The sequence below is a fragment of the Haliotis rufescens genome, unplaced genomic scaffold (assembly GCF_023055435.1).
Source record: "Haliotis rufescens isolate VD_foot unplaced genomic scaffold, xgHalRufe1.0.p SCAF_10, whole genome shotgun sequence".
In the NCBI taxonomy this organism is placed as follows: Eukaryota; Metazoa; Mollusca; class Gastropoda; order Lepetellida; family Haliotidae; genus Haliotis; species Haliotis rufescens.
In genome coordinates, this window is record NW_025963780.1 from 42189497 (window position 1) to 42203697 (window position 14201).

Consider the following 14201-nt stretch of genomic DNA (forward strand, 5'->3'; position numbering starts at 1 on the left):
GATGACATCCTTACCTTGTCAGCTTGCTGACGGGGTTAACCTCTTTGGTCATGTGGACAAGGCGTCCGACCTCGGATCAGAAGGTCCTTGGTTCGAATCCCATCACGGGACTCAGAATTTTTATGGCCGCTACATAATCAAAGTACACTATTCTTTTACGATTGAAATACGCAGTAATGTGATCCATACTCGACTCACTCTGGTCGTTACCTTCTCAAATACAGCATTTTGATTGGTTGTTATTTCAAACTATCAAGTGAGCACAGAGACCACATACCAGTCTGGTGAAAGTAGTTCTGTGCAAAAATAGTGATACGAGAGATATGGCTAGTGACATCACAATAATATAATAGAATGGAGAGATACTACCCTGGATAATCGAGGACGGTCTGCATTCAGTCCTCGGACATACTGTTTCTTCACGTGGACCTATGGTCTTAGATGACTTGCATGAGACACAAAAATGTCACCGCCTGAAAATTGGAAGCTCTTACAAGTAAGGTGAACAGAATTCAGTTTGTATGCACCTGACCTGACCAGATTAACATGGATTGAGAATGATACAACTTTTGCATTCAAAACAATTGTTGCTATTATCCAATATGTGTGGGCATTATAGTCAAATATATGTCAGGAAGGAAAAAATTCATTTGAGGGAAGGGAGACAACTCTATGCTGACATATGGACAAATCTTGTTAAAAAATATTGATGTCAATTCATGGTAACAATTTCCTATGAAACTATAAAATGCATGAAATACCAAATTTTGCACCTCCCTCCGCCTGACCACACACAATGAATACCTGCACTAATCGCTCATTGCCATGAATACCTACACTAATCACCCAGTGCCATGAATACCTACACTAATCACCCAGTGCCATGAATACCTACACTATGAGCACCATGTATACAGTCATCCCTCGTGGCTCATGGACACCCGCCCACCTTATCAGACACCGACCTTACTCTCACCAAATAATCCCAATCAGCATACAAATCATGGGAGTGATTGATTATCCCAAGGTTTAAGCAGAACAGCGGTATTGTGAAGAGAGTAAGACAGAGGGACGACTGTAACAAACCAGTTGCTCATATCCCTCAGGTCCCTATATGGCTGAAATAATGCTGACGCAACGTTAAATTTTAACTCGCTCACACTCCCTCCTATCTTGTGTATGTACACGTCTTACACAACCGGTATCCTTAATGTCTCTCTCCTGTGTTGGTATATGATGTCTTTGCCGCCATGTCGTTTTTGACAATTTCGACTCTGGACACAAGCAGCAAGACAACATATCTGTTCTGTGTCAGCTAGCGTATCATCACCTAGTTTCATGCATAACTACCAGTGCAATCCTACTGTTAAAAGATGGGTATATTACTCAACACTTGCTAAGCACCACACCTTTGACTTAAGATGACTATTTTGGTCCCTAGCAAATGTTGAATAGTATATAAACATGACCATAATCTAAATACACTTCGTCAAATAACTCAGTAACCATGGGAACAATATTCAAAAAAATCTTGCTGATGGCTGGTCGTCAATCCTTGCAGATGGGGGACTTAATCCTTGCTGAACAAGCACCTTCATACATATATCTCCCAGGAATTTCATCCCGCAAACTGGTCTGGGAAATTCAAACAACCACAGGCACTTCAGCATTGTCATATCTTCAAACAATTTTCAAAAAAATCACAAAAAGATCACATTCACAAACAGCCAGATGGTAGTGCAAAGATGAACAATGTCAGGATGACAGCATCCCAGATCTCCACATCACCTAATGCCACTGATCTCATGACGCAGGAGAAAACAGTCAAGTACTCTCGACATAATACCTGATCCATAACCCTGGATGGATCTGCAGATAAACAACTGCTGCACAGGATCAAGAGCAGGCAGCACAGTAATACTACCACTGTCAGTCAACAACACAGGTGCACAGGTACACAGGTATCCCATCATTCCCAGCGAGTCTTCTTCCTCCGGGTCTGCGGTTGTTGAATTCCTCCCTTGATTCCGTGGACGACTGATGGGACACCCTCCTCTGTGGCAGCGGTGAAGTTGGCCTTGAACTGAGCCTGAAATATATAGAGGTGACTCTGAGGAGCAACAGGGGCTGTGAGGAGAGGCAGGAGCTACTTACAGCAAAGGCTGTCTTCATGGAGGTGGGAGATCTAGATACAGGCAGGAGCTACTTAGAGGGACTGTGAGGTGAGGCAGGGGCTGTGAGGAGAGGCAGGGACTGTGAGGAGAGGTAGGGACTGTGAGGAGAGGCAGGGACTGTGAGGAGAGGTAGGGGCTATGAGGAGAGGTAGGGACTGTGAGGATAGGCAGGGACTGTGAGGAGAGGCAGGGACTGTGAGGAGAGGCAGGGGCTGTGAGGAGAGGCAGGGACTGTGAGGAGAGGTAGGGGCTGTGAGGAGTGGCAGGGACTGTGAGGAGAGGTAGGGTCTGTGAGGAGAGGTAGGGACTGTGAGGAGAGGTAGGGGCTATGAGGAGAGGCAGGGACTGTGAGGAGAGGCAGGGACTGTGAGGAGTGGCAGGGGCTGTGAGGAGAGGCAGGGATTGTGAGGATACGCAGGGGCTATGAGGAGAGGCAGGGGCTGTGAGGAGTGGCAGGGACTGAGGAGAGGTAGGGGCTGTGAGGAGAGGCAGGGACTGTGAGGAGAGGCAGGGATTGTGAGGAGAGGTAGGGGCTATGAGGAGAGGCAGGGACTGTGAGGAGAGGCAGGGACTGTGAGGAGTGGCAGGGACTGAGGAGAGGCAGGGACTGTGAGGTGAGGCAGGGGCTGTGAGGAGTGGCAGGGGCTTTGAGGAGAGGCAGGGACTGTGAGGAGAGGTAGGGACTGTGAGGAGAGGCTGGGGCTGAGGAGAGGCAGGGACTGTGAGGAGAGGCAGGGATTGTGAGGAGAGGCAGGGATTGTGAGGATACGCAGGGGCTGTGAGGAGTGGCAGGGGCTGTTAGGAGTGGCAGGGACTGAGGAGAGGCAGGGACTGTGAGGTGAGGCAGGGGCTGTGAGGAGAGGCAGGGGCTGTGAGGAGAGGCAGGGACTGTGAGGAGAGGTAGGGACTGTGAGGAGAGGCTGGGACTGTGAGGAGAGGCAGGGACTGTGAGGAGTGGCAGGGACTGTGAGGAGAGGCAGGGACTGTGAGGAGAGGTAGGGACTGTGAGGAGAGGTAGGGTCTGTGAGGAGAGGTAGGGACTGTGAGGAGAGGTAGGGACTGTGAGGAGAGGCTGGGTCTGTGAGGAGAAGCAGGGACTGTGAGGAGAGGTAGGGTCTGTGAGGAGTGGCAGGGGCTGTGAGGAGAGGCAGGGACTGTGAGGAGAGGCAGGGGCTGTGAGGAGTGGCAGGGACTGTGAGGAGAGGTAGGGTCTGTGAGGAGAGGTAGGGACTGTGAGGAGAGGTAGGGGCTATGAGGAGAGGCAGGGACTGTGAGGAGAGGCAGGGACTGTGAGGAGTGGCAGGGGCTGTGAGGAGAGGCAGGGATTGTGAGGATACGCAGGGGCTGTGAGGAGTGGCAGGGGCTGTGAGGAGTGGCAGGGACTGAGGAGAGGCAGGGACTGTGAGGTGAGGCAGGGGCTGTGAGGAGTGGCAGGGGCTGTGAGGAGAGGCAGGGACTGTGAGGAGAGGTAGGGACTGTGAGGAGAGGTAGGGGCTGAGGAGAGGCAGGGACTGTGAGGAGAGGCAGGGATTGTGAGGAGAGGCAGGGATTGTGAGGATACGCAGGGGCTGTGAGGAGTGGCAGGGGCTGTGAGGAGTGGCAGGGACTGAGGAGAGGCAGGGACTGTGAGGTGAGGCAGGGGCTGTGAGGAGTGGCAGGGGCTGTGAGGAGAGGCAGGGACTGTGAGGAGAGGTAGGGACTGTGAGGAGAGGTAGGGGCTGAGGAGAGGCAGGGACTGTGAGGAGAGGCAGGGACTGTGAGGAGAGGCAGGGACTGTGAGGAGAGGCAGGGACTGTGAGGAGTGGCAGGGACTGTGAGGAGAGGCAGGGACTGTGAGGAGAGGCATGGACTGTGAGGAGAGGCAGGTCCTGTGAGGAGAGGCAGGGACTGTGAGGCTGTTTTCATGGAGGTCAGAGATCTAGATATAGGCAGGAGCTACTTACAGCGAAGGCTGTCTTCATGGAGGTCAGAGATCTAGATACTGGCAGGAGCTACTTACAGCGAAGGCTGTCTTCATGGAGGTCAGAGATCTAGATACTGGCAGGAGCTACTTACAGCGAAGGCTGTCTTCATGGAGGTCAGAGATCTAGATTGTGGCAGATGCTACTTACATCGAATGCTGTCTTCATGGAGGTCAGAGATCTAGATACTGGCAGGAGCTACTTACAGCGAAGGCTGTCTTCATGGAGGTCAGAGATCTAGATACAGGCAGGAGCTACTTACAGCGAATGCTGTCTTCATGGAGGTCAGAGATCTAGATACAGGCAGGAGCTACTTACAGCGAAGGCTGTCTTCATGGAGGTCAGAGATCTCGATACAGGCAGGAGCTACTTACAGCGAATGCTGTCTTCATGGAGGTCAGAGATCTAGAGACAGGCAGGAGCTACTTACAGCGAAGGCTGTCTTCATGGAGGTCAGAGATCTAGATACAGGCAGGAGCTACTTACAGCGAAGGCTGTCTTCATGGAGGTCAGAGATCTAGATACTGGCAGGAGCTACTTACAGCGAAGGCTGTCTTCATGGAGGTCAGAGATCTAGATACTGGCAGGAGCTACTTACAGCGAAGGCTGTCTTCATGGAGGTCAGAGATCTAGATACAGGCAGGAGCTACTTACAGCGAAGGCTGTCTTCATGGAGGTCAGAGATCTAGATACTGGCAGGAGCTAATTACAGCGAAGGCTGTCTTCATGGAGGTCAGAGATCTAGATACAGGCAGGAGCTACTTACAGCGAAGGCTGTCTTCATGGAGGTCAGAGATCTAGATACTGGCAGGAGCTACTTACAGCGAAGGCTGTCTTCATGGAGGTCAGAGATCTAGATACTGGCAGGAGCTACTTACAGCGAAGGCTGTCTTCATGGAGGTCAGAGACCTAGGTACAGACAGGAGCTACTTACAGCGAAGGCTGTCTTCATGGAGGTGAGAGATCTAGATACTGGCAGGAGCTACTTACAGCGAAGGCTGTCTTCATGGAGGTCAGAGATCTAGATACAGGCAGGAGCTACTTACAGCGAAGGCTGTCTTCATGGAGGTCAGAGACCTAGGTACAGGCAGGAGCTACTTACAGCGAAGGCTGTCTTCATGGAGGTCACAGATCTAGATGCTGGCAGGATCTACTTACAGCGAAGACTGTCTTCATGGAGGTGGGAGATCTAGATACAGGCAGGAGCTACTTACAGCGAAGGCTGTCTTCATGGAGGTGAGAGATCTAGATACTGGCAGGAGCTACTTACAGCGAAGGCTGTCTTCATGGAGGTCAGAGATCTAGATACTGGCAGGAGCTACTTACAGCGAAGGCTGTCTTCATGGAGGTGGGAGATCTAGATACTGGCAGGAGCTACTTACAGCGAAGGCTGTCTTCTTGGAGGTCAGAGATCTAGATACTGGCAGGAGCTACTTACAGCGAAGGCTGTCTTCATGGAGGTCAGAGATCTAGCTACAGGCAGGAGCTACTTACAGCAAAGGCTGTCTTCATGGAGGTCAGAGATCTAGATACTGGCAGGAGCTACTTACAGCGAAGGCTGTCTTCATGGAGGTCAGAGACCTAGGTACAGGCAGGAGCTACTTACAGCGAAGGCTGTCTTCATGGAGGTGAGAGATCTAGATACTGGCAGGAGCTACTTACAGCGAAGGCTGTCTTCATGGAGGTCAGAGATCTAGATACTGGCAGGAGCTACTTACAGCGAAGGCTGTCTTCATGGAGGTCAGAGATCTAGATACTGGCAGGAGCTACTTACAGCGAATGCTGTCTTCATGGAGGTCAGAGACCTAGATACAGGCAGGAGCTACTTACAGCAAAGGCTGTCTTCATGGAGGTCAGAGATCTAGATACTGGCAGGAGCTACTTACAGCGAAGGCTGTCTTCATGGAGGTGAGTCTGTCCCCCTGAGGTCCAGATGAACCCAAGCCCCGGTAACTGGAGAAACTTGTTGATTCCTGAACCCGAGTGCTCTGCCAACATAAGCAACAATAATGATAAACAAAGCTGTGATTCCAAACCTTCTGAGTCCTAATACTTTAAAACTGAGGGCAATGAGCAAAAAGAGGCTGACGAATATATAAACCCAATATTCCATCTATATGATGGTGGTCTGTAAATAATCGAGTCTTGACCAAACAATCCAATGACTGACATCATGAGCATTGATCCACGCAATTAGGATACGATGACATGAATCAACCAAGTCAGCGAGGCTGACCCACCGATCACGTTAGTCGCCTCTTACAACAAACATAGTCGCCTTTGCTGCAAGCTTGGGTTGCTGAAGACCTACTCTACCCCGGATCTTCACAGTCTCAATGTTTTCTGAATACTGATGTATGACAAGCATTTTACATACTGGTAATTTATTTTGACAGTATATTTAGTGTGCAATAGTACTGCCATTGATGGAAACTCTATTGAGATACTATGGGAACGGTGTCACAACATTTGTACCAGGGCTCATGCATACATTGTTGAGGATGACAGCTCAATAAGGAAACATTTGTTCTTTCTTGCACAAATCATAAGCCACAAATAAGCAAAGGTTTATCTATAATAAGCACCATCTTCCCAAGGAAAGTGAGATAACTGACTGAAAAAGTCCAATTTCCACCCTTGCTGAAATTTTGGAGTTATAATTTAGCTGGAATAACGCGTCTGTGCCTATTCCAATTAAAGTTGGGTAACGAAAACGACATTCTGTTCATAAACAACATTGCGACTGCCGTGCAGATTTCAATCAATTGCAGGTTTTGCAAAACATGTACCTTCAACTGAGCGTCAAAAGATCTTTTGCAAGTCTTTTCATATTTTTATTCAAACATGCCCAAATATGGTGCTGCAATCCATGAGGCAAGGAATGTGAAACTTTTCCTTGATTAACTTGATCAGATTGTCTTGAGTAGGAGCTACCATTTTGTATGAAGCAAATGCAAGTCAACATGAGAGGTAGAATCTGATTGCTCAATAGGAGGGACATAGAAGGGACATAACTCATAATAGCCACGAAATTCCAAGCTTAGTTCGGCAAGGGTGGCAATTTGACTTTTATAGTCAGTTCACTCCCTTGCTTCAGGAAGATAAGCACTAGCGTTAATTCGGGTTCTTTTCTTTTTCGAAAATGGTCTGGCCAAAGCAACACAGTGAATGTGTGAGGTTCTCTGCCACTTTATGCAATATTACAGCAATATCACAGCAAGGGACACCTGAACCTAGCCTCACATATTTAACCCATGTGGGATCCAACCCAGGCCTCCAGCATGATGGGCAAAAGCTTTAACCACCAGGCTGCCCCATCTCTGCAGCTCTAAGCAAGACACTATGTAGCATGTGGAAAAGAGACAACTACAAACATTTTCAGATCCCAGTCCCGGTCTTTCCTTGAAGCCGAGTCCTTTGCCGCCCATTCTCTTTCCCTGGCCCTTCTTGAAGCGATTCTTCTTGAACCACTGACACTGAAACACAATGGAAACAACATAGAAGTCACCCTGCCTTTGATACAAGTCACCGTTATGATGACACTAGAATTGCTACCTCCACAGACATCTTGCTGTCAGTGCACTTACTCTCTGAGGTGTCGGTTCACAACCCACTGGCATAAAGAGTTGGTTGGCTGGTTCCTTGTTGTTTAACGCCACACTCAGCAATATTCCAGCTACATGACAACGGTCTGTAAATAATCGAGTCTGGACCTGACAATCTAGTGAGTGACATCATGAGCATCGATCTACGCAATTTGGATACGATCACATGTATCAACCAAGTCCGAGAGCCTGAACACCCAATCCCATGAGTTGCCTTTTATGACAACCATGGATTGCTGAAGACCAATTCTAACCCAGACCTGCACAAGATCATGAAGTGGAGATGCATGGTGTGTCAAACTATCATGCAGTTTTGTTCATTCAGTTCAAAATCCTGGATCCGCCAGCTCAGCAACCTGTTTCTTGGAGTTTGTGGGTGTTTGTTGTTTAGCGCCGCACTCAGCAGTATTCCAGCTACATGATGGCAGCCTGTAATCAAGTCTGGACCAGACAATCCAGTGGTTGATATTGTGAGCAATGATCCATGCTGTCTGGGTACGATGACACGTCATAAACCAAATCTTACGACCACCATTGGTTGCTGGGCACCAATTCTTACCCACAATCCCCTTGGGAGGGAGGGAGGGAACTTGGGTGGTTGTTAGGGGTATTTGAATTATTGTAATAGTTTTGCTATAGTTAAAAGACACTAATGTACTACTAGTAATGCAATATTTCTACAGTATTGGAATACTCTACTGAGTACTGTTGCCTTGCCGTAATCGTATGCTCTAATTGTTTGTCGTTCAAGTATGCTGTAATTGTATGCCAATTAGTCTGCTGCGTCTGTATGCTGTAATTGTGTTCCATAATAGTATGCTGTATGTAACTGTATGCAGTAATAGTATGTTGCAATACTATGCTGTAATAGTAAGCTGTAATTGTATACTGACATCCATCAGTCTATAAGAAATGAGGGAAATATCACTGCATGTAAGGTATAGCCTGCAACATCAGCCATCTCTCTGTAGTCAAGCTGATATTTATGGAAAGACTAACCCTTGAATCACTGTTGCAGACAGATTCACCATTACGGACTATACCTGATTTGCGATATCCATGAGAGCTGACGGCACATTCTGATTGGCTCCTTCCAAGTTGCGGACGAGGTGGGGAGCGAATTCCTTGTCCTTCTCAGTGATCAATGTGTAAGCAAAGCCCTTCTCTCCTGCAACACAGAAAACAGGGTGACATCTACATTCCTTAGTGTGGTCTCTAATCAACCACCCCCTTCCTGTCTCCGTCCACCCACTCTACAACCACTGACATCTACATTCCTTAGTGTGGTCTCTAATCAACCACCCCCTTCCTGTCTCCGTCCACCCACTCTACAACCACTGACATCTACGTTCCTTAGTGTGGTCTCTAATCAACCACCCCCTTCCTGTCTCCGTCCACCCACTCTACAACCACTTATAGCTACAGACAAGCACCTGCTCTTCCAGTCTATCTACTCACTCTACAACCACTGCTACAGACAAGCACCTGCTCTTCCAGTCTATCTACTCACTCTACAACCACTGCTACAGACAAGCACCTGCTCTTTCAGTCTATCTACCCACTCTACAACCACTGATATCTACAGACAAGCACCTGCTCTTCCAGTCTGTCTACCCACTCTACAACCACTGCTACAGACAAGCACCTGCTCTTCCAGTCTATCTACCCACTCGACAACTACTGATATCTACAAACAAGCACCTGCTCTTCTAGTCTGTCTACCCACTCTACCACCACTGATATCTACAGACAAGCACCTGCTCTTTCAGTCTATCTACCCACTCTACAACCACTGCTACAGACAAGCACCTGCTCTTTCAGTCTATCTACCCACTCTACAACCACTGCTACAGACAAGCACCTGCTCTTCCAGTCTGTCTACCCACTCTACAACCACTGATATCTACAGACAAGCACCTGCTCTTTCAGTCTATCTACCCACTCTACAACCACTGCTACAGACAAGCACCTGCTCTTCCAGTCTGTCTACCCACTCTACAACCACTGCTACAGACAAGCACCTGCTCTTCCAGTCTATCTACCCACTCGACAACTACTGATATCTACAAACAAGCACCTGCACTTTCAGTCTATCTACCCACTCTACCACCACTGATATCTATAGACAAGCACATGCTCTTTCAGTCTATCTACCCACTCTACAACCACTGCTACAGACAAGCACCTGCTCTTCCAGTCTATCTACCCACTCTACAACCACTGATATCTACAAACAAGCACCTGCACTTTCAGTCTATCTACCCACTCTACAACCACTGCTACAGACAAGCACCTGCTCTTCCAGTCTATCTACCCACTCTACCACCACTGATATCTACAAACAAGCACCTGCTCTTTCAGTCTATCTACCCACTCTACAACCACTGCTACAGACAAGCACCTGCTCTTCCAGTCTATCTACCCACTCTACAACCACTGATATCTACAAACAAGCACCTGCACTTTCAGTCTATCTACCCACTCTACAACCACTGCTACAGACAAGCACCTGCTCTTCCAGTCTATCTACCCACTCTAACACCACTGATATCTACAAACAAGCACCTGCTCTTTCAGTCTATCTACCCACTCTACAACCACTGATATCTACAGACAAGCACCTGCTCTTCCAGTCTGTCTACCCACTCTACAACCACTGCTACAGACAAGCAACTGCTCTTCCAGTCTGTCTACCCACTCTACAACCACTGCTACAGACAAGCACCTGCTCTTCCAGTCTATCTACCCACTCTACCACCACTGATTTCTACAAACAAGCACCTGCTCTTCCAGTCCGGCCTATTCTGTGTGTGTGAGTGTCAATGTCTCTGGCGACATCGTAATTGACTACTGTCCGGATGTGGGGGATGTCGAGACCACGTGCAGCAACATCTGTGGCCACGAGTATGGGCATCTCCTTCTTCTTAAAGGCGGAGATGACATTATTCCTCTCTGTCTGGTCCATGTCTCCGTGAAGTAGACCAACTGAAACAATAAATTATTCATTCAGGACTGAATAAATCAATTATTACATTTTAATCCTTATCACATCATCTTATGAACCCCTACAAATAAAACAATTACTATGTTGCTGCCTTGTTTTTTAGTCCAACTAAACATTCTTCCTGTGAATCACATCTATGAACAGTTAAGGTTGCCTATGAATGTTCCTTTCACAAATGGCGAGGGTGTAGGTCGGTGTAACATATGCACGGGGCATTACGATGCTTCCTCCATTTATAGTTTGTTTTGGGAGATGCATTCGATGCAGATGACGCACTTGATGTTACTTGTGCAGGGGGTTACAGCTAAAGGAGATCTAAAAACTGACAAGAAGACAAAGTCATCCAGATCTTGTATGCTTACAATTGTAAATAAATTATCTTAAGTTTCTGTGAAAATGATGGGCACCGGTTCCCCAGTAGCCTGATAAGTTTGTAACAGTTTGTAACAGGAAACCTACCATTATTGGAACCAACATGTACCAGATTATTTCAAAACATCCTCCACAGCAAAAGGGTTAAGTTCAGCACTTGAAGGCTATGTATACATACTTTCACTGAGAAACACTGAACAGCTTCTTGTCAACTGATGGATGCACAGAGTCCATTTCTATGTCCCCTTTATTGACAACTTGAGATCCAAATGGGGGTGGCCCAATTGTCTAAGGCGCCGCAATTCGCTGTGCAGAGTTGCGTCCCTTGGACACGCAAGAAACCTATGATTGTGGGTTCGAATCCCGGTTAGGCCCGATTATGTTTCTAGGTTTATCAGCACCATACCCGTGCTCATGGGTTTCACCGAAGTGGTAAACGTCTGAGATCTGAATCACTTCGGGCTTTCTTCCCACATTAAGCTGACACGCCGTGATATAACTGTAATACTGTTAAAAGCAGTGTTAAACCCAACTCACTCACTCACTCAGTGAGATCCAACTGCACCTCCCTCCCAACTCACCGGTGAAGTCCCTGGCCTTGAGATTGGTGGCAAGTTCCTCACTGTTCATCTTCCTTGTCACAAAGATCAACACGGAGCCCGCTGAATAAATCAAATTGTTATCACAAACATAATTTCCTGGAGATGTTTCAGTAAAATATATGGATGAAATGACACTTCAGGGAATTCCATTGCATTGCAAGCTGTGGAGTATTGCTACTTTAGTTGACTTGCGTTGACACATTTGATGTCAAGACACTCTCATTGTGATGATCCTCTCCACGGAAATCTTTAGTAATAGGCGAAAGATTTATCTCTGGTGAGTATCTCTATCGTTTCACATATGATGTCACAGCTGTTGGAAAATCTTGGAATGTTTCAGTTTGAGGTTTGAGGTTTTACACCATCTGTGTTCCATGTGTTATGAGGTTACAGTATTATTAGTGGTATGCAAGAAGGGCTACAAGAATTATGCCCCTTTGTATGTATATATGTTCTTCTTGATTGTGTTTGTTTGTTTGTTTGTTTGTTGTTTAACGCCACACTCAGCAATATTCCAGCTTTCTGATGGCGGTCTGTAAAGAATTGAGTCTGGACCAGACAGTCCAGTGATTGACATCATGAGCATCGATCCACCCAAGTGATGTCATGTACATGTGTTTTAATGTATCATGGTAATGTCAGTTAGGCTGAGGGGTCAGTTGTGACTGAGGATTTAGTAAAGATACCACATTTTCAACTACAGTCATCGTTGTTGTCGTTATTGATGAATGATTTAAGACGAAGTATAACACATGGATGACCTTTGGGTCGGCTTCAGAACAATCTTATTATAATCATCCGTCTGACAATCCTCCAATGAAACCCCTCTAAAAGAAATACAAACAGGCAGTTCCAATAGGAAATAATAAAGGCCAAGCTATAACAGTAATGTGGCAATTTTATACACTCTGTTGTTTCTTAGTGCACAACATCCTTACCCAAAACTAAGTACATTCAAAGAAATGTTTGCAGACTGTCAGAGTTCTTTGTTCAGACAAACACTTCTACATGGAAGTGGTAAAGAGACATCAAGCCAAACATACTACTCAAAAGAAGCCAAAGAACACCTGATTTTTTCATGACTATAGATAATCTGTCATGGCCAGTGGGCGTTGCAACATACACCATTTGTGGGTGTACTTTAACTTGTTTTGAGTAGTATAGTTTTAGAAAGCTAACATATGATTGGCTCATGAACCCACACATTTTGACTGGGCAGTGAAAGTCTGCTCGGGAATCACCTGACTGACCTCTGATGGAGGATTTTTCCTGAGAGATAATATCGATGTAAAAGATCTGATCTTAATGAGAATGGATTCAGACATACTTGATGTGAACTCAACCAGTCGCTTGATGAGCCATGTCCACTTGGCTGGACCAGGAGGCAGGACTTCCACTACCTGGGTGATGTCCTCGTTAGCCTGCAAGACACAAGTCACATACACCCTACAACTCATTATACACATTCAGACATCGGAATGTTGCGACTTAGGTTCTACCCTACATTCGACAATATTCCAGCAATATCATGGCGGGGCACACCAGAAATGGGCTTTACATCCTACTTTGTCTAACTATCTATTTTTCACTGACTGCTGCCCACAATAAATTTATAATAATTATATTTAAACAGATGGCATGTTCTTTTCACAATTTCTAAACTGACACTTTAATTATTAAAACGTGTTGGCAAATATCGTTGAGTTGCAATGAAAACAGGCATTAATTGTTAATGTATTAATTCTCCTCTCTACACTTCTACACCTTCAGGATTACTGGTCAAATGAGACCACACAACGCTTGGTGGTCTCAATGTGTGACCATGCTATCTTCCACTGAGGAGGATCGTAGAGGCAATAAATTTCTGAGTCCTGTGATGGGACAAGGTAAGGATGCCATCTGTAGGATGACTCCCCTCCAACTACATACTCCCCCATCACAAGAAGGTACATCCTGGGACTTTTTTCGCTCAAATTTGATATGAACATGCTCAACCCAACATTAAATGCAAATGTAATGGCCATAACGGGATTCAACTACAGGACTTCAGTTATCATCAGGTTGACCTACATAGTCAGCTACCATACTGCAGACTCAGTCATTTTCAGGTAGACCTACTACTCAGTCATCTGCAGGTCGACCTACATAGACAGCTGCCATACTGCAGACTCAGTCATGTACAGGTCGACCTTCTAATCAGTCATCTTCAGCTCGACCTACATAGCTGCCATACTGCACTAAGTCATCTTCAGGTCGACCTACATAGCTTCCATACTGCAGACTAAGTCATCTTCAGGTCGACCTACATAGCTGCCATACTGCAGACTCAGTCATCTTCAGGTCGACCTACATAGCTAGCTGCCATACTGCAGACTTGGTCATCTTCAGGTCGACATTTGTCATATTCGAACTCAGTTATCTACAGGTCGAAATACATTGCCGTTTGTCATACTGCGGACTGGGTTATCTACAGGTTGACATTT

At 46.6% G+C, this 14201-nt stretch overlaps 1 protein-coding gene across 1 annotated transcript in view; it reads right to left on the minus strand.

Moving 5' to 3' along the window:
* Nucleotides 1-1669: 1669 nt before the first annotated feature.
* The window catches only part of LOC124146757 (ATP-dependent RNA helicase DDX42-like), a 40290-nt gene continuing 27758 nt past the window's right edge, over nucleotides 1670-14201 (minus strand). The window contains exons 14-20 of the mRNA XM_048390875.1: nucleotides 13046-13139; nucleotides 11698-11778; nucleotides 10522-10725; nucleotides 8784-8908; nucleotides 7510-7611; nucleotides 6022-6123; nucleotides 1670-2089 (exon numbers count right to left, since the gene is read on the minus strand). Coding sequence (XP_048246832.1) covers nucleotides 1970-2089; nucleotides 6022-6123; nucleotides 7510-7611; nucleotides 8784-8908; nucleotides 10522-10725; nucleotides 11698-11778; nucleotides 13046-13139 — 828 coding nt within the window. The 3' untranslated portion in view covers nucleotides 1670-1969. The remainder of the gene's footprint in view (nucleotides 2090-6021; nucleotides 6124-7509; nucleotides 7612-8783; nucleotides 8909-10521; nucleotides 10726-11697; nucleotides 11779-13045; nucleotides 13140-14201) is intronic.